Source organism: Myripristis murdjan, chromosome 7 (genome assembly GCF_902150065.1).
Source record: "Myripristis murdjan chromosome 7, fMyrMur1.1, whole genome shotgun sequence".
In the NCBI taxonomy this organism is placed as follows: Eukaryota; Metazoa; Chordata; class Actinopteri; order Holocentriformes; family Holocentridae; genus Myripristis; species Myripristis murdjan.
The window spans coordinates 11,803,890-11,824,813 of record NC_043986.1 but is presented as its reverse complement, the minus strand read 5'-3'; the positions used below and the strand labels follow the sequence as shown (position 1 = coordinate 11,824,813).

Sequence of the window (20,924 nt, the reverse complement as noted above, 5' to 3'; positions counted from 1 at the left end):
ACACTGAACTACACTGGTTTTTCCCCTAAACTTTTCAGGCCGCCCACATTCAGCTGGAAGTGGAGGTAAACTGCTGAATGTCACGGCTACCAATTTTCCACATAGCAATTGTTTTATGACCAATGGCGCCGACTGCTGGACAAAGTTTTAAACGACAACAGCACTTTCTCCCCTTCTTAAATGACAAAGATATATCAGCCTTAATTTTTTAAATCAGTGTTTAAATGGGCTTGAGGATCAGTTCAGGCAGATCATTCTGAGTATTCAGAAAATTCAGCAAAGACATACAATTTATAAAATAAAAATAAATGAAAACACACAAAGAAGTAAAAAACAAAAACAAAAAACGAACTAAGTAAAAAGCTGTTGCAGAGGCTACAACTCTTGATGATAATATCATCATCATCATCATCATCATTCTCATAACGTATAACCTGGTTTTCGTCGTGTGATCTGTTGAGGAAGGGCGAGTCACAAGGTCATGATCAGTCTTAAAGGAACAAAACGTTTTTTCTGTTTTTGCTCCTCATGCTGTCCACACCTTATCGATGTATGACATTATGTAAAAAATAATGGTCAGAATAAATCCATACAGGCTAGTGGCTGAAGTAACCCACACCGTTTGTAGTTTGCTGGTGACTGAGAGGGTCATATGCTCAAGATGACAGTAGGTGGTGCTGTAATACCGTATGACTGTGATATGTGACAACTGGGCTGAAGTTCCATATCCTCTGCTATCACTTTAACCACTGACTGTATCTTGTGTTATGTTGTTCTGTTAACATAAGAGTGGTGTCTTGGTAAAATTCCGCCAAAGTGAGACGAGTTCAGTAAAAAAAAAAAAAACATGTAACCACTTCCGCAACAGCTGGACTTAGGGTTAAGTGTAGAATTAATCACACGCACGCACATGCACGCACACACACACAGAGGCTACCTCTAGGGGGACTCCTGAGTTCACGAGTGGGAATGCAACTTGCCTTCAGTGAGAGAGAGAGAGAGAGAGAGAGAGAGAGAGAGAGAGAGAGAGAGAGAGAGAGAGAGAGAGAGAGAGTCGAGGTCGAAGCGGTGGACTGGCCGGTGGAGAGCGAGGGTTGTTCGGCCAATTTTGCATTTTTTTTTTCTTCTAATTTCCCTCGCAAGCAAAAGCTCCAGACGATCTCGCATCTGGATCACACGGGCGGGCGACGACGTGTGAAGAGGACACTGACACATGCGAGCTCCTCCGCAGTGTGACTCCTGATCGAGGCTTCCTAAATGGTAAGTAGACGAGCTCTCCAAGCGTTGCCGCGGCTCTATTGGGCAACTGCTCGGTACAATGTTAATTTGTAGCAGGTCGGCTGAGCGGACAGGCAGGCAGAGGATACACAGCACTCCGACAAAATGCCAACAGCTGACTTGTACTACTGTGTCTCCACTAATGATTGCGGCGACGTTCAGCGGCATTGCTCTGCAGGACTATGAACTCAGCCTTATGCAGGTAGCCTACAACCAATTTATACACACTTTTTTACGCGACAGTCAATGTGTTGCTATTGGTAACGAGCCAATCAGCTGTTATGACAGTTTCTCCCTACTGACACAGCGGCCCGCATGATTTTTTTCAGCAATTTCTTACACCCAAGGAGCTGTTTGGAGTCCAAATAAACGACGTGCACGCTTTTAGAGAGAGACGGGCCCAAGATGTAAACCCTGTTATCATTATACATCTGTCCAATAGCCCTCGGGAGGCAAGGCACATCCCTGCAAAGACAAAGAGTTGACTCATGCAACAGAATGCTTTGCTGATAATTTAGTAACGACTGTGATGTGCGTCTGGAGGTAGTATCTTCCATACAGACTGTACAGGCCAGCAGCTTTATTCAAGTGGCAGATGCTAGACATACGTGGTATGATAAAAATGCTACAGTTGACCACTGATGGCTTGCCAAGGCTACTTGGAGCGTCCTGTTATGTAATGGTCTTCGGGTGCCCGCAGCCGTATAGGCCTGCACGTGCAATTTCACATCTTTTAGAGTCGGGTCTGGATTAACACTGATGACAGGGAAGCCAATTGGTCAGTTTTCACAAGGACAGGAAACTGTGAGACGAAACCGTAAAGCAATGCCACGGGAAACAGAATTATCCTCTGTGATGCTGCTTAAAACAGGCTGTGGCATGAAGAAACTTTATTCGGATCTCATGTCAGGTGTATGCATACACAGTTTGTAGCCTATTATATAAGCCACTTGCCGCTGCCTCACCGGTCATAAATGTACCAAAGGTGAGTGTAGGACTGTGCTAATTTTCGCAGGAAACTTAGATGATTTGTGCATGGACTGCGCTGTACATTGAAACTATGTGCTGTGCACTTTTGCATTGTCCTATAGTGGGTTAGGCTGTATGCTAAACTGGCGTGTTCATTGACAGATACAATAGTTGGCTGTTCTAGTAGTAGGTCTCATGTGATAGTTACATTTGGTTATTATCTTATTATCAGAAGGGCTTTGGCTGAAGGCATTGCTATTGAGGAACAGGTATTCCAAATAAGGCAAGTTATTAAGTGTGTTATTACTCTTATATAATAATAGCCTGTATCTATATATATCCTGGACACTATCCATGAGCCATGCTGTGTATTTGAAAATCAGCTTACAATCCACTTTCTAGTCAGATGTTTTTGCTGTGGTGATTTAGCAACTTAAATTAAAAGCTTCTGCTGTTGATTATAAACATGGCCATGTGTGCAATACATGTGCCCTGGTCCCACTGTTTGTCTTAGCTCAGTGGGCCTGGCAGAAATTTGCTTATTAAGTTTAGAGGTTAGCAGTGTCCTTGACATGTGCTGCCAGAGGCCAGCTAGTGAGTCATCAAAGCTAATGGGGGAAGCATGGACAATTTAATCTGGACTGGAGAGCTCTTGATCTCTGATGGTGCCCACTCAGTGGGCCTTTGTTGTCAAATAGAGCACACCCAACCCTGCCCACTCAAGATGTTACGGACAGATTGCAGTGATAAAGCAGAGCAGGGCTCTATCCACCATGTTGTTAACCCCCTCAAAAATCCCCGGTGGTAAGTCCACAGAATCCAACAATCAGTGAGCAGTTTTCTGAATGGGACAATATTCAACTTTATAATCTTTGATGACAAAATTGACCTGTGGTACACGCAGCTTGAGGCAATAATTAGAGTTTGTTGTGTTGTTACAGTCAAGTATTTTGCACAAAACAAAACAGATTCAATGGAAATGCTGTCAATGCTGCTGGTGGGGAAGGCGATGGAAAAGCAGAACAGATAAGGTTTTTCCTGGACATTATTCCTCATCTCTGCATGGATTGTCACACAGTTTCCCAGGTTATCACACACAGAGGCACACACGTACACACACACACACACACACACACACACACACGTGGTCACAATGAATGAATGAGGTCAAGCTGTATTAATAAAATCCACATGCAGTCAGTATACAATTGCAAGTGTTTAAAAACATTTTTATATGACTTTTATTGTCTAAGAAGATCTTTATCCTCAGGTGTTATTGCCACTGACTTTCCTAGCTCGACAACATCTTGTGTATTGTTCTTTTCCCAGGATGACAGATGACCTATAGAGGCAGAGAATGGTGTATAGGGCTGACAATGTGACTGTTTATTTTTTTTTTTCTTTCGACAAAGGTGGGTGGCTCAAACCCAGACACACCTCTCATGCCTCTGGCCAGTCTGAGCTCATGGTGTGTGCTCGCTGGGATAAATTAGTGGCCTGGCCAAAGAGCACAGTGTTTCGACACGTACAGAAGTGCACACAGGTGAGAGGATGCTTAAACGGCAAGACCAGCAATTCTTTGACATATGTTTCGATTAAAATGCTTCAGCATCATCACTGAAGTATTGCTTCCCATGTGCTCTATGTCCCTCCCTGTCTGTTATCTAGGATGTCATGGGCCAGAGGCTTCTTTGTAGCCACAGTGGACGAGCGAAAGACAGCGTGGGGAGAGCGCAATGGCAAGAAGAGGAAGGACAGCTCTTCACTGTGCAACCCACGCTACATGAGCTGCCTACGGGACCCTGAGGACCTGGATGCCCCTCCTGCAGCCCCCCAACATTACCACTGTGGAGCTGGCACCAGTGGGAGCAGCTTTGGCATGCGCTGCGTCTGGCAGGAGGACCACTACGGGAAAAGGATGGGTGGTGGCAGCGACCTGGGGCTAAAGGCGGTTGACCTGGGTTTTGAAGACGGGGATCTGAAGGGCAGGAAAGAGGAGGAAGCAGGGGAATTAGCAGAGGCCGGGACGGGGAGCTGCAAGACGATGACTGCTGCGGACTGCTGGACACGCGTGGTTTGGGTTTTCCGATCCAAGAAGTTTCAGTCGGCCAAGCTGGAGCGTCTGTACCAGCGCTACTTCTTTAGGCTCAACCAGAGCTCTTTGACCATGCTGATGGGGGTGCTGGTGGTGGTTTGTGGGGTCATGCTGGCGTTCCACTGTATCTACACCCCCCCTGATGTGGCCTACGCCTCGGTGCTCTCCGTGGCCATGGCCCTCTTCCTAGCCATGATGGTGGTGTGCAACCGCAACGGCTTCCACCAGGACTACATGTGGTTTGTCAGCTACCTGGTGATAGGGGTGCTGATTGTAGTGCAAGTGTTCGGGGTGCTGATGGTGGAACCCCGCAGCGCCTCGGAGGGCATCTGGTGGACCGTCTTCTTCATCTACATCATCTACACGCTGCTGCCGGTCAGGATGAGGGCTGCGGTGCTGAGTGGAGTTGTGCTGTCCACCATACATGTAGTCACCGCCTGGCAACTCAACAGAAGTGACAAGTTTATTTTCAAACAGGTAAGAAATTGCAGAGATAATACGTAACATTGCCAGGAAAAATAACAGAGGGAGGTATTCACTCATTTCCCTGACCTTTTTCAAACCAAGTTGGTCAGTTTGTTTTTTGTATTACAAGGAGAATACACCCTTTACTCATTTCTGCGCTGTGTTTGTTTACAGTCACAGTTACCAAGTCACTACAGCGACAGTATTTAATCTAAATTCACTGCAATCCAAAATAGTTCATGGTTTAAGATTTTTTTCCTTTGAGATGTCTTGTTGGATCCCAGTTCCTTGTTTCATCATGAAAGTTTAAGTAAACATTTATTTTCATTAGAAAATGGGAGAATTTCTCCACCCTCTCACTTAACAGGGCCCCTTATTATCACTTTATAATTGTGCACAATGTGTCTATGACTGTACTGATGACCTGAATCGCCCTACTTTCTCGTAGCGTCGATATAGGACAAACATTGTAGAGACTCCTCAACCACTTTCCCATGTCAAAGGTGCTGTACTAAAAGTAGATGATACTGTAAGTCTTGGCAGCTTTTCAAATGAGATTTTTAATGAGCCTATGTTTTGTGCTGTAGGGAAGCTATTGGCAACTCTGTTGGGGTTTGTGGAAGGTCATCTGGGTTGAACGAGTCCGTTTCGCTGTATTGTGGAGGAATATCATGGTAATGTAGCGCAGTGCCATTCAGGCTTCAGTTCCCTAAAACAAGGAGGCTATTGTAGTAAAATGAAACAGGGTGGGGTGGGATACTCGGATTGTGCAATGAATTCAACAAAAAAAAAGAAAAATAAGATGATTACGTCTTCATAATGGAGGGTGTGGAAAAATATAACAGATTTAGACATTAACAATGACTTCAGTGCCCAAAGAGTGAGCGATGTTTCTTTATTGCTTTTGTCTGTTTTATTTGTATATTCAGATCCTTGTTGATTTGCATATATTGATTTGTGTATCATTCATTCATTTATATACTATACATATTCATATTCAATAATTTATATTATATTATACAAGAATCTATTAAAATATATTAATGAACTTATCTACTTTGGGTTTCAGAAACTTGTTAGAAACCTGCCTTCAAGCGTCCAAGATAGTGGTTATGAATAATCTTCCAGTTTATGGCATCTACAACAGTCTGGATTGTTTGAGTTAGGATTAGACCAATATAGCAGTTTACTGATAAGTGAGAGTAATTATTAATTATTATTTTGATATTTTAAATATTATTATTGACCAGTCTTGTGACCCACTGCCTATATGATGGAGGTTAATCCTCAAAATCCTGCAGTGAAATATGACTTTTTTACCCATTTACTTTATTCAGTTCATTGTTAAATTCTGCTTTTTAATGTAAATGAATTCTTCACTGAAAGGCAGTAATGCGTCCCAGAGTTGCCTTGCCACTGAAAAGCTGTGGGGTGGGCCACCCTACCTTAAAGAGCCGCTAACCCTTGAATAATTTAATTTGTATGGGTTTCAATGGAGAGTTTTAGTGTCTCATGGTCTGAGTGCTGATTCACAGGCTTTTCCACTAACACTTTTTTTTTTCATGACAACGGCCACATTCATAGACATTGAATATCAGCACAAAATAACATCTATGAGCAGCTTAAGTCTAGAAAATGAGTATTGATATTGACCTTCAAAAACCCATATTGGTAGAAGCCAGTGGTGACATATAATTGGTTTTCTATCACCATTTAGCCACCAGATAAATATGGAGCCACTCTGAATGAGGCAATATTGACATAGCAGCACTTGTTTAGTGAGCTTGTGTGTAGCAGGCCCATGTCCCTGTTTGGGACTTGGGCACACTGGGCTGGTGCTTTGCCTCACACCAGACCTGGTTGGTTGCAATGATCATCTGATAGACTGGTGCCTTGCCTGAGGGCTGGTAACCTGACTGACTCCCCACCCGTGGTGATACGTTCCAGTTTTCTGAGCAATCAATGAAGGGACACGGACCTCACATTGGTCGACAGGAAGGCTGCTCTCATGCTCGCTCTCTGGAGATGTGATAAAAGAAAATGTTTTGAGTTGTTTATTGTATCTATAGTGTGTTTCTCTGTAGCTAACAATCTCAAAAAATGACAGGAGGTTCATGTTCTGCGTTTTTCATCTCAAGAAGCAGCAGCGCCTGTTTGTGTCTTTTGAGAACAGGAATCTGTCGGTCTGGCTTCTAGCTTCTAGTACAGTAGTTTTATGAATACAGCGGGACCCCATTCAAACTGTCACACCCTCTTTATCGCACACATAGGTTCACACACTCTGTGGCCTCTGGCGTCGCATGGCCAGGCTCACAAAGCTGGTCTCTTCTTTTGGGACCTCATCGTCCTCAGGACCTCTCTGTGTCCCGGCCTTGTTTTCACTTATTTGTGTTTTCCCTACGGAGATGTTCACGCAAGATCAGAGCTGAGAAGATGCGAGACCGATGATGGCGTGGACAAAAGGCGTCTTTGTCGGGGACCTCCACGATGAAGCACGAGGGGAGGGAACTGCGGAGGTTATGGTGGCGACAAGGGGACGACCACAGACGGAGAGTTTGAAATAATGCTGGGCTGATGCACCCAGCTGTAAAAGGGCTGCCAGTCTGTTCTCTGTTCTTTCTCTCTTTCTCCCTCTTTTTCTCCCCCCTTTCTCTCTCTCTCTCTCTCTCTCTCTCTCTCTCTCTCTTTCTCTCTCTGAGTCACGATTCCACTCTCACAAAAGCCCCCTCAGAAAGAGTGGCCTTTTATTTCCTCGGCGGGCTGAGATTGAGCTCACGCAACTCACGGTGATTGTTTCCATAGATCTCCATGTTTCTCGGCTCTGCTGTGGATCTGGAGAACAGCCCACTCTGACGACTGCAGACAGATGAAGATAAAGCTGCTCTCAGGAAGAAGGATGTGGGGGTTGGTGTTACACTGCTGTTGTTCACTTGAAGTGCCTCCATTATCCCACAGACAGTTCAGAGGGACCTCAGTCATACTGTACGTGAAAAACTAGGGGTTCTCCTTTTCGAAGACGGAGGTTTGCAAAATGTTTATGGATTGTCCATTCATGAAACTTATGGGAGACGCTTTGAATAAAAGGTCAATTCAAACTGAATTAAAAGTGGACATTGATCGAGTTGATGATAGCCAGGATTTGCCCTCAAATCCAAAATTACATTATTTTATGATAGCCTCATAAGCCTTTGCCTATACTTGATTTTCCTCTAAACGTAAAAATAATACCTGATAGAATGAAATATAAACCTTCATACACTGGAATACACTTCATACACTCCCCTTGGTCTTCTGCCATTTGAGTCACCTGAGTTATGGCTCTCCTTCGTGGTGCCGTGTGATCAGACTATTGCTGGAGCTCATGCACACACACACACACACACACATATTTCAGTTACCCTTAGAGAGACCACCTGTCTCTCATGTCTTTGCTACATCTGTCTCCCTTGTGGGTAAAAGAGGCGACGTCTAACTTTTACGTCGCTGGCGCCGTGCACCATTCAGAGAACTTCTGCTTTGATATATGAATTTCCATAACTGAAGTATGAACAGCTGGCCATGCATACGCCAAAGTGCCTTAAGGGGGATTATATGACTTTATTGTACCATTGTGTTGTTCTAGGAATTCGTAATGATGGTGACATGCAGTATGTTATACATGGATTAACAAGGAACCAAACAGAAGTCGTCCAATTGTGTGGGTGAGGATATATTTGGACAACTTAATCCCGACTGGAGTCCTCTAAACGGGAGCTTTGACAGGCAGGTCAAGAAGAGAGTGAAGTCGAAGGTACATCTAGTCCATGCTTTTGTTATTGTGTGCTGAGCCGGCACTAGAGGAAAAACCTGTTCCTTAGGCAGATTGTTGTGGGGGGTCAACGAATGTGGGACTAGTGGAAACATACTGATCCCTCCGCTTGACACTGGTGAAAAAGATACCAATCAATGAATTATCACAGGCACGGCAGATGCGGGCATAATGCATTTAGGCCACAACGTTCGGGCTTACATAAGAAAAACAGCGTGACAGCAACCACACAATCTACCTTAACCTTTGTGCAATTATTCATGGTGTTTGCTCGGAAAGTATGACAAGGGCTGTGTCTGCCACATGTAGTCCAGGCCAGTTTCTCAGATTCTCTCTGAGAGTGATACTGAAACTAAGGGAAGATCCTAATGGTTTATTTTATATCTCCAAAGCCTTGTTGCTGTCAGTGATTGCCTTTTGTTTTATTATTTGTTGGCTGTATTTGTGTTTACTGTAGCTTACAACAAGAAAATCCAGCCTAGTTCATGCACACACAGGCGTACGCACACACGCACACACGCACACACACTGATGCATGTAAACATAGAGGCCAGGAGAGGCGGAGTGTGATCCATGCCCAGCTCCATGAGCAGTATGGATCCGTCCAGCTCACTTGGCTGCGATCAGATGGTGAGAACCCATCATCAGATGCTGCGGGTGCCAAACAATACACTGCCTCAAATAATGGATAGGCTGGATCGCCCCTCTACTCTCAACCCCACCCCCTTTCAGAAAGGGATAGAGCTTGTGACTCATCCACTTATTGTATTACAACCTGGGGCAGTGATACAACTCCGGATAACTTGAACCACCATGGGTGGGAGCAATTAGGATTAGTGATAAGAGAAATATTGCTCTTAAAATACTGCTACTGATAAGGGCAATAATAGCAGAGCTAATAATAGTTGTGTGAGTTGAGGATGAGGAAGTGGAGCCTTCTAATAATGGATAGCTCATGGTTTACTAACAACTTGGCTCTCCACGAAAGTACTAGGATTTAAGGCTGAACAGCCATGGCTGACAGCCAAGAATTATATATTAGAAATCCATTAGTGGTGTTAAATGTTGATCTGTGTGGCATGCAAGCCCTAAGGCTTTTAAGGCCAGTTTTTACTCTAGATCCCATTGAGCCCATAGTCCAGCCTGTGCCCAATAGTGGCAGAAAGGCTAAATGGCTGTCTGTCTAAATTCACTGTCACCCTGCCTAACTGTCTTGTTAGCCCACTTGTTAATCATCTTATCAGCCAGAAGAGTTAAAATGGCAATAACACATACAGGCCTGGCATGATTACTGACAGGGCACATGGGACACATGTCCCAGGGCCCTCAGACCACCAGGCCCCCCAGTCTCCAGGCCCCAGTCATACACTGCCTGGTTATTTTGTGGTTATGTATAAAACATAAATGCAGAGTCGACTCATGCTTGCTTTTTTCCACCTATGTATTGCAAAAAGGGATGTTTCAAGGGATGCTTTTAGAGATATTGACAAATGTACAAACCTGTCTAGTTTTGTTTGTGTACAAAAAGTTTGTGCCCCCAGGGCCTCATGGTCCTGTGATCCAGGCCTGCATAACAGGTCAGCAACAGAATGCACTATTGGACTAAGGTTGTTATTAACTATCAAGCACATACACTACGCAAAATATTTTAAAACTCCAAGTCTCAGTTGTCAGGAGGACCTAAACTCACTTTAACCTTTCTCCTCTCGTTCATTTTCATCTGCTTTTCATGTCTGAAGTGGATTTAATCGCTGAAACTCATCAGTCATCATAGCCTTCAGTCAGATTTACCTGCACAGCCTTTTTCATAGAGGTCACCCTAATGTTTTGTCCACTTAGTATCGATTGTTTTTTTTTTTTGGATTAGAAGAGAAAAGCTTCTTCTGATATTGAATTTGGTGGAATATTGGTAGTGGACAGGCTGTTTCTTTTTATCATATTTTAATCATTTTTATCTTTTATGAACTGTGTTGTGTGCTCGGAGAGGGCACTGTTTTCATAGCTTCACCTCGCTGGTCGCAGTGACCTCAGGTGTTGCCGCTGTAGGTCAGAAAAAAAAGGTTGGCTTCTTTGCACCATGTACCCGTGGCTGTTTGGAGCACTGACACTGGAAGACAAATTCAGCTGTTAAAATATCATACAAAATATTACAGCAACTCTTCTTGGTGGATATTTAGGCCTGTCTCATTTAACAGGTCACTGTCATGGAAAACCACAGTGGATTGGTGTCTCACAGCTTGTCTCATTCTCACTGTCAGTGGGTGATGTCAGATACAATAACAAGACCCCGGTCTCATGATGTAATTTCACACTCTCTGGTTTAATCCAAATCTTTTCCCCTCGGTCTTGTGCCTTCAACATATTTCTCCCACCCAAGCATAAAAATGCTACTGTCTCATTTCTTGGTTTGTTATACTCATTTTTCTACACGTTATTGACACTATGTCTAAAAGGAAGCCTTTTAAGGTTGCAGTAAAGATCACAATTGTATGACTGGGACCTGTGCAAGTGCTGTGCTTTTTCCTGATTTGGATGACACAGTGACATGCTATTGTGTTGTAAAGACGGGGTAGAGCTACGGGATATCTTCTGGCCTCCAAACATCCAGAAGGATTCTGTGGAAGAAAACAATTGGCAAGCACTTGAAGCTCTTTTCTCTGTCATCCGATATTTCTGAATCACCTTTTCAAAAGTCTTGGCTTGTATGGCTTTCAAAGGACGGTCGGAGATGAACCGGACACCGCAAACAACAGGACAGGACAGAACACATAGCACTTCTGGTTGTGGTTGTTTCACCATACGTTGAAACTCAACACCGGTGTTTTTATCTTTGTGAAACGCTACTGATGTATCAAGCTTCACAAACATGTGTCGCACGTGATGGTACCTTATGTTGGCTTAGGAGGCGGATCTGTTTCATGCATGAGTTTAGCAACAGCCCATCCCTGGCTGAACAACTGACAGGAGACCAAGGCTAAACTTTAGTTACCAAATTGCTTTGAAGTTTCTGCTGTTTAAACTATAACCTGTTGCTCCTGTCCCAGTATTGATTTGTGTGCTTTGTAGTAATGGTCAATATTGTGTGTAGTTTAAGAACTAGAACAAGGAAGGACAGTGGTTGATACTGTGAGCAGAGGTGCTTTGTTCGCCGCTGCTTATGTAACTGGACTGAGAAACTAGACTCTTGTATGTTTTTGTAAGAGCCCCAGCCTCTGGCCCACTTGCTATCTCATTTGATCTAGTTTCTGTACCCCTTCTCTTTATTCTGCCTCTCTGGTTTGAAAGTAAGTGTGTCTCAAGTGCTTATCTACAACACCTTGATTTCAGTCTAGTTACACAAGTTACTCAGACCCAGGGGGTGAGCTGCCTTTTTTGCATTTTGTGATTAATTCACATCATAATAATGTTGCATATTGTGCATAAAAGGAGATGGATTTCCTGCATGTTTAGCTCAGAGATACTGCATATATAAATGTCCGGACTCCCTCACACAGTTCAAATCAGTGAGAAGAGTCAACCGAGAGCCCAGTGGGGTTGGCTGAGCTAATTAACCAAATCTTGTGTTCTTGCAGCCATGCTGTAATTGCAGCTGTGCCTTCCCCAGCTCAGAGGGTGTGAGTGGGCAGGAAGTGGAAGGGTTAGTGAGGACACAGCTGGGAGGAGAGCGTTGTGTCCAGTGCTGCCCACTCCCTCCCTGCGTCCAGCCAAACACAGAGCCCTGGACGGCCGAGCAGCCAGGACAGCTGATGTGCTTGTACCTTTACACAGGCATTTCTGTGCACGTGCACAGCTCTGTATATGATGCTCATCTCAAACGCAGGGCTCGAATATAGGCTGGAAAGTACTTACAACTTGATTTAAATGTTCTTTCAATGCTTAAATTCTGAATACATTCCTGGAAAATGCTTAATCCCCCCCCCCTTTTCTCCCCCTTTTCCAGTAATACTTGCAAAAAAGATGCATATGGTCTTTTTGGCCAAAACTGCAACACCATAACAGGAAATATTAACATATTAGTAATTGTGTATCACCTATATTAGGTAACCATATATTAGCATCATACGTCGGACCTGCACGTGTCATGAATTCATAGGGTCGTTTGTCATAAGCTTTTTCCTGCTTTTTAGGTTGCTCATATTTTGTCAAACTGCAGATCTAAAACAGTCAAATGAAAGATACAGTCAATACCCTCTGGCTATTAGTAGCTGACAGGCCGACGGCTAAGACATATATTGATGAGGTAAAATGCTGTTTTGGCTGCACCTTTTTCAGTTAGTTCAATTCTGACGTTGATGCCTTAATTTTAGGCTTGGCAACAACTCTGTGACCACACATTATAGTTTCTCTGTATTTATATGTAACTGGAATGATAAGTAGCCTACAGACCCTAAGCAAAACAACAAAGATATATTTAACACATTAGACCATTTTATAAACATGGCTATATACATATAAATATATATGGATTTTAATTTTTATTATTTGTGTATTGCAATGATTTAAGGGGGAATGGGGGAATAAGTGCCTACCTACTCTAATATATATGATTTTGAGAAAAAGGTTCACCATACAAACATGCACTGTGGTCTTTTGTTCATTCATGCATTCATTCGTATGTTCATTTTATATACTAAATGACTTCTGCATGATGTTATTGTAAGTTATCCCTGAACCTTTCAGTCTTACAGACGAGGTCAATGTATGAAATCAAGAAGTATTTTTTTTCATTTCGTACAAATATTGAAAGGTTTGAAGAGCTGAAAAAAAGGGTGTTTATGCACCTTAAAGTGCTGAAAAACTGCTTGAATAATTCCGATGATAATGAGTTACATAACTACAAAGTAAATTCAAAGCAAATAAAAAACCCAACAATATAAACAAGACAGAATCAAAATATGCAATATAAAGTGAAACACAAAGGGCATTGGTTAAAACAGAAAAAGATAAAATAAAAACCGATAAAATGGTGTTTGAGTAGTGATTCAAAAGTACTGATTTTGCTGATTTGATCTCCTCTGTCTCGATGCCTTGATAGCAAAGGTCGGATCACCTTTAGTCGACGGGCTTGTCTGAAAGTCTATGTGTGCACCTCTTTTTTAAATTTTTTTTGGCATTTTTGCATTCCACAGTAGACAGAAGGGAGAGATTAGTCTTGCATAGCCAGACCTATCGTAGCGCTGTGCCAGTGCTAAAGAAAGATCTGGCATAACCCACTATCATTCTGCTGTAGGGAAAAAAAAATGCTCTGGCCTGTTTGTATTTCTCTAAACCAATCACAACCGTCATGGGCGGCGCTAAGCACAGGATGCAAGCGACGGCGTCCTTGTAAAACGGTGCCAGTGGGGTGGGGACTTGTTTTGGTGCTCACTGGACTCGTCAAAACCGCAGACAGTTTAATCGCTGGATGTAGCTCTTGCAGACATCAAACATCAGACATCGTCATTTAACTGATATCAAGTGGAACGGGCTGGTGCATTCATACATACATACCAGCTCAGAAGTTGTTGTTATTGTTTCACATAGCGACAAGGATTTTGAAAACACTAACACGCCTGCCATTGGGCGACTGAAATAGTTGCCCAATGGCAGGCTCATACAAACAGTCTACATCTGGTGAGTCAGGCCAGGGAGAGATGGGAGAAAGACGGGGCAGCAGAGAGAGAGAGAGAGGAGGATGATTCATCACAACAGTCCCCAAACCCAGGTTGTTCTGGCCACATGGTTGGTCTGCACTGCAGCCAACTTAGCCACCAGGACACCACACACACTTTCTCAAAGAGGATTTAAAACTCTTCTCCGTAGCCAGGAGCACGCCTCAGCCACACCTTTTTAGCAATCACTAAAAATTAAACTAACGTGTGAAGAAGCTACAATTTGGGTGAATGTGAACCCACTTCTTTGTGTTGGTTGGACGTTACATTAAAAGCCTCTCTGACATAGCACAGATAGATCAGTGCAACGGCAGAAAATATCTTTTTTTTTCTGTGTTCAGTATTGCCAAAAGTTTATTCCTAGCTCTTCACTTGCCGGTGTCACGGGGCAAGGTGGAGGACCCAAAAGCAGGAGCCGCAGGCAAACAAATGCTCAAAAACAAAATTTAATAAATAAACTAAGGCAGGCACAGAACAACACAGAACAGAATAACACAGTACAATGAACCGACGAAGAACAGACTCAAGACAGGACTTAAATAGACAAGAACTAATGCATCAAACAAGACACACCTGGGGAAGGGGCTGGAGCACAAGACAGGAGAACACAGAGGATAGGCTGAGGGAAACACTGGGAGGGATCAGAACAATCAGGGATGATTAACAGGCACAGGACAGGTGTGGCACAGGGAGGAGAAAACAAGGCACAGGTGAAATCACTGAAAGGAACTAGGCAAAAGAAACTCAGGAAACAGAACCAAACAAAACACAAGAAACACAAAACCATGACAGAAGCACAAATGAAACAGAACCAAACAAAACACAAGCAACCCAAAACCATGACAGAACCCCCCCCTCAAGGGACGGCTCCTGACGTCCCAAAAACAGTCTCAGGGGCACGAGGATGGATGGCCGTCAAAAGACGGGGGGAGGAGGAGGCCAAAGCACAGGGCTCAGAGCCAGAGTCAGGTGGAAGGCTGGAGGGCAGGTGACCAAGGGCGGGGCGGTGCTTGGGCGGCCGGCCAGGGCGCTGGAAACCAATGACGGGACGGCACTTGGGCGGACGACTGGGGCGCAGGGAACCAAGGGCGGGGTAATGCTCTGGCGGACGGCCAGGGCGCCAAGAACCAGGCACGGGGCGGCGCTCGGGCGGACGGCCGCGGCGCCGGGAACCAGGCACGGGGCGGTCCTCGGGCGGACGGCCGGGGCGCCGGGAACCAGGCACGGGGCGGCGCTCGGGCGGACGGCCGGGGCGCCGGGAACCAGGCACGGGGCGGCGCTCGGGCGGACGGCCGGGGCGCCGGGAACAAGGCACGGGGCGGCGCTCGGGCGGACGGCCGGGGCGCCGGGAACCAGGCACGGCGCGCCTGGAACCAGGCACGGCGCGGTGCTCGGGCGGGCGGCCAGGGCGCAGGGAACCATGGACGAGGCGGTGCTCTGGCGGACGGCCAGAGTGCTGGCGGCCATGGCGGAACCTCCCCGGATGGCGGCAGTGCGGGTGGCACCACACTGCAGAGCGATCATAACTTCCTGCAGTGCAGACTTGGGACCGCCAGACAGTGGAAGCAGCAGGGTGAACTCTGGACCGCAGGACAGCGGCAACATGGACTCGGGGCCGCAGGACAGCGGGGACGTGGACTCGGGGCCGCAGGACAGCGGGGACGTGGACTCGGGGCCGCAGGACAGCGGCGACGTGGACTCGGGGCCGCAGGACAGCGGCGGCAGCATGGACTCGGGACCGCCAGGCAGCGGCAGCAGCAGCAGCAGCATGGACTCGAGACCGCCAGGCAGCGGCAGCAGCAGCGGCAGCAGCAGCGGCAGCAGCAGCGGCAGCGCGGACCCGGGACCGCCAGGCAGCGGCAGCGTGGACTCGGGACCGCCAGGCAGCGGCAGCGTGGACTCGGGACCGCCAGGCAGCGGCAGCGTGGACTCGGGACCGCCAGGCAGCGGCAATGGCAGCTGCAGCGTGGACTCGGGACCGCCGGGCAGCGGCAGCAGCAGCAGCAGCAGCAGCAGCAGCAGCAGCAGCAGCAGCAGCTGCAGCGTGGACTTGGGACCGCCGGGCCGCGGCAGCGTGGACTCGGGGCCGCCGGGCAGTGGCAGCGTGCACTCGGGGCCGCCGGGCAGAGGCAGCAGCGGCAATGTGGACTCGGGGCCGCCGGGCAGAGGCAGCAGCGGCAACGTGGACTCGGGGCCGCCGGGCAGAGGCAGCAGCGGCGGCGGCGACGTGGACTCGGGGCTGCCGGGCAGCGGCGACGTGGACTCGGGGCCGCCGGGCAGCGTGGACTCGGGGCCGCCGGGCAGAGGCAGCAGCGGCAATGTGGACTCGGGACCCGCCGGGCAGAGGCAGCAGCGGCAATGTGGACTCGGGGCCGCCGGGCAGAGGCAGCAGCGGCGGCGGCGACGTGGACTCGGGGCCGCCGGACAGAGGCGACGTGGACTCGGGGCCGCCGGGCAGCGGCGACGGCAACGTCCACTCCGGGCCGCCGGGCAGCGGCAACGTCCACTCCAGGCCGCCGGGCAGCGGCACCGTCCACTCCAGGCCGCCGGGCAGCGGCACCGTCCACTCCAGGCCGCCGGGCAGCGGCAACGTCCACTCCAGGCCGCCGGGCAGCGGCAACGTCCACTCCAGGAACTTGGACAAGAACTGGGGTCTGGGCAGCCAGTCGGACTCTGGGAACTAGGACAGGAACTGGGACCGGGTCAGCCAGTCGAACACAGGGAACTGGGAAAGGGACTGGGACCGGGTCAGCCAGTCGAACTCGGGGAACTGGGACAGGGACTGGGACCGGGTCCGCCAGTCGAACACGGGGAACTGGTACTGGAACAGGGATTGGTGCCGGGGCAGCCGGTCCGGCTCGGGGAACTGGGACTGGAGCAGCCAGTTGGACTCTGGGAACTGGGACAGGATCAGCCAGTCGAACTCTGGGAACTGGGACAGGGACCGGGACCGGGTCAGCCAGTCGAACACGGGGAACTGGGACAGGGACTGGGACCGGGTCAGCCAGTAGAACTCGGGGAACTGAGCTTGATAGACTGCTGAGGCTAGTGGCTGGGCTTGCTGGGCTGCTGAGGCTAGTGGCTAGGCTTACTGAGCTGCTGGGGCTAGAGACTGGACTTACTGGACAGCTGAGACTGGTGGCTGGACTCGCCAGACGGCTGAGACTGGTGTCTGGACTCGCCAGGCTGCTGGGACCGGTGGCAGGACTCGCCGGGCTGCTGGGGCTGGTAGCTGGGACTGCCGGGCTGATGGGGCTGGTAGCTGGAACTGCCAGGAAGCTGGGGCTGGTGTTGGGGTTGCGGCTAGCCTGCAAAATGCCGTTACACCCGAGAAGGGCACTCGCAGGAGCAGCCGGAGCCCGGGATGCAACCATCGTCCTGACAGAGCAGGTGATCTCCGCGACCTGCTGTGAGATCTGGGCGATTTTAGCCGCCAGCGACCGGTTGCAGTCAGCCAGTTCTCCCAAAAAAAATTGCTCCGCTGGGTCCTGGATTGGTGGTTGGTTCATTCTGTCACGGGGCAAGGTGGAGGACCCAAAAGCAGGAGCCGCAGGCAAACAAATGCTCAAAAACAAAATTTAATAAATAAACTAAGGCAGGCACAGAACAACACAGAACAGAATAACACAGTACAATGAACCGACGAAGAACAGAACTCAAACAGGACTTAAATAGACAAGAACTAATCATCAAACAAGACACACCTGGGGAAGGGGCTGGAGCACAAGACAGGAGAACACAGAGGATAGGCTGAGGGAAACACTGGGAGGGATCAGAACAATCAGGGATGATTAACAGGCACAGGACAGGTGTGGCACAGGGAGGAGAAAACAAGGCACAGGTGAAATCACTGAAAGGAACTAGGCAAAAGAAACTCAGGAAACAGAACCAAACAAAACACAAGAAACACAAAACCATGACAGAAGCACAAATGAAACAGAACCAAACAAAACACAAGCAACCCAAAACCATGACAGCCGGCCCACTCTCCCTTTTCCCCCTGAGGTCGATAGGTCTTCCGCTGCTGTCAGATTGCTTTCATCACCGTCTTGTGGCTCTTGCTTTAGCCGATTCACAGCTCATTCGTCCTTTCATAACTTGTTAGAGGACATATAAGCAGGGTCAGTGGGTGAAAGGTGTCACAGTTTGTTTAAGACAGTGTCCTCCTCACTGCTCCTTGGCTATTACGGGAGAAGGAGGTCTCAGGTATCTGTTCTTTGGAGCTCTGCTGAACATTTGCCAGTCAGGAATAATGTGAGTTGGAATACTGAAGGAGGGGGATAAATGCACATATAATCCTTTGATTTGAGGAAAACCTTATTGGTCAAATTAGCAAATGGAATGGACGGTTTGAGGAGGCGGTTATTGTTGCTGTACTTACTCAGTAATTCCAGGATAGCCGGGAGATATTTCTCATGTTTGGAAAACATTCATGTGCAGTATTAATTTAAGATCCGTTTTTTCTGACAGATGTGCAGTCTGGGTCCTATGCTATTGAGCCGAGTGGAATTTGCCTCAGTGTTTCACCAAGATTACTCCATGGCCTCACAGGTCGCCTGAGACCAATTTTGGTTTGGCTCAAGCCATAATGAAAACAGCTTAGATTCCAGATGGCAAAGGCCCAAGTTGGCAGAGGCAGGCACAGCCCCGCCCCTCTGCTACATTTGCATCTTTATAAGGAATGGCTTCCTTCTTATGTCAATAATTACACATTTTTAGCAACCATGATTAGATCGGAACTGGTGCAACAAGTTTCAAAAAAGTCATAAGTCAGAGGTGCCTCTTGACTGACTGTTGACGTGCCATAGCCTCTGAAATTCATCGCTGGAAGACATTTTAAAAGCTCCAGATGCCTGTCAAGGGCAAGCTCCCGGGGCGTAACCTCGGTGTCAACAGCAGTGTCCCCAGAGCCTCTGTGCTGGCTTTGGGGAGGCAGCACTGTGGCCTTTCAACTTTCAACCTCTGCTGCAGTGAGAGTGGGGCTGGTGGTGAGACAGTTGTGACATACATTGAAGTTATCTTTCTCTTTTCAAATTCCCAGCCTTTGGTCGTATCTAAACATTGATTTCCCGGTCAATATCTTTATTTGATAAGGGATAGTCTACAGTATCGCATTGAATTCTTCTAACTGTATTGTCCTAGGAGTTAATATTAGTTATAAATTGTTCTCGCTCACTGAAAAGACTGTAACAGTCGCCTTCACTGCGTCCACTGAAACTTCAGAAATGAGACTTGACCTGACACAGTTGTTACAGTTCAGCAGAGCTACAAAACCAGTAAAAGGTCATTTTTTCCATTATGCTGCATGTTGTGAAAACTTATTGATCAATAGGGCAAATAGTACAGTGCTGCACACGTCTGTCTGAATGAATGGATAATGATCTTGCTGTGAGAGCCTGTGCACATGTACATTCCTGCGTGCTTGTGCATGAGGGAATTGACTAGCGAGATGTTATTAAAGGCAGCTTGGATTTGTGGTGTGTTTGCCAAGCAAAAAGCTTTTCCATCCCCTTCTTTCTTTATCACACTATCCCTCTGCCTTTACTCAATAAAACACCTTGCTGAGAGCCGCACCTTATAAGCCAATGTTTAGACTCCTTTCAACTTGACCGCCAAAGAGGTTCCTGCTCGAGTAAATGTTGAGTGTGGCTCGCCTTTAAGAGCCCAGCGGCTTGAGGAAGAACAGTCAGGAGACATCAGCGGGAGTTAAGTCCAGCTTATTATTGGCCATGAAGAGAGTGGCACTATTCACACTGAGAGAAAGCTCCTCTGCTTTCTTAGCACCCCATCCCTCTATCGGGAGAGAAAGGAGCATCAGAGTGGCTGGGGGTCTGTGAACCAACAGATACAACAGCCTGCAGGATCAAAGAGCTGCCTGCCCAAATGGAGTCTCTCTCTCTCCGTCTCTCTCACACACACAGGCACACAGGAACACACACACAGCTCAGACACAAGGTTTATTCAAAAGCCTCTCTGAATGCTTCTTCCTCTAATCTCCAGACCGTGTGGTGACTAAGCATATAACTTGGCATTAACAGGAGCTTTCTTCATCATTTTTCCCTCCACACTTCATTTCACTTATTCCCAGCTGTTGGGCTGTCATATTGAGCTATCATTCAAGATATAGTCATTCAGTTGTTGTTCAGTTCTAATACCACTGAACCTGAAGACGGCCTGTTGGCTGATATTTTGGGCAGTTTGTAATGTTTCAATAGATATTTGCATCACATTTGCAAATAAATGGGAATCAAAGCTTTGATTGAACTTCTTTTTTTTATATCACAAAAACATATTTAATCACAAATGTGGAACGTCTGAAACTGTGTGGAAGCAATACAGCTTATCTGTTGCCAAACTACAATCAACTGATATCAATGTCTCAACTTGGGGTGAAATCTGAAATACCACAGCTTGAATTGACTGAATAAAAGCCGAGGGCATTGCTGAGACGCGCGGTCCTGGGAGCTGCAGGTGGCCCTGTATCTCAGACAGGCCACTTAACTGAGTTATCTGCCTCACTCAACTCTGTTCAGCGCCATCTGTTAGGGATTAATGTGATCAAGTTCTATCAGAGGCCTTCAAGACCCGAGTGTCAGACCTCGGCTGGTGGTCGACAGCACGGCTCATCACGAGGCTTAGCCCTGTCAATGATTTATGA

At 47.1% G+C, this 20,924-nt stretch overlaps 2 protein-coding genes across 3 annotated transcripts in view; one reads left to right on the top strand and one right to left on the bottom strand.

The window, feature by feature from the left end:
* Positions 1 to 1,061: 1,061 nt before the first annotated feature.
* Positions 1,062 to 20,924, top strand: part of LOC115362135 (adenylate cyclase type 6-like) — a 33,022-nt gene continuing 13,159 nt past the window's right edge. The window contains exons 1-3 of one of the 2 annotated variants that reach the window (XM_030055953.1): positions 1,062 to 1,260; positions 3,660 to 3,790; positions 3,916 to 4,819. In XM_030055953.1, coding sequence (XP_029911813.1) covers positions 3,917 to 4,819 — 903 coding nt within the window. In that variant the 5' untranslated portion in view covers positions 1,062 to 1,260; positions 3,660 to 3,790; position 3,916. Of the gene's footprint in view, positions 1,261 to 1,324; positions 1,481 to 3,659; positions 3,791 to 3,915; positions 4,820 to 20,924 lie in introns of those variants that run through there. The other variant, XM_030055954.1, reaches the window with a different exon arrangement.
* Positions 15,040 to 16,055, bottom strand: LOC115362136 (splicing factor 3A subunit 2-like). The gene is made up of 2 exons (XM_030055955.1): positions 15,986 to 16,055; positions 15,040 to 15,925 (listed from the first exon to the last, which is right to left on the bottom strand). The coding sequence occupies exons 1-2, from the start codon at positions 16,034 to 16,036 to the stop codon at positions 15,182 to 15,184; spliced, it is 795 nt and encodes a 264-aa protein (XP_029911815.1). The 5' UTR covers positions 16,037 to 16,055; the 3' UTR covers positions 15,040 to 15,181.

Bases quoted from the DNA above. Each gene is read 5' to 3' on its own strand.
- LOC115362136 (XM_030055955.1), bottom strand. From the start codon at position 16,036: ATGCTGCTGCTGCTGCTGCCGCTGCCTGGCGGTCCCGAGTCCATGCTG. The intron at 15,926-15,985 runs CCGCTGTCCTGC...GAGTCCACGTCC, and splicing joins GTCCCGAGTCCATGCTGCCG to CCGCTGTCCTGCGGCCCCGA.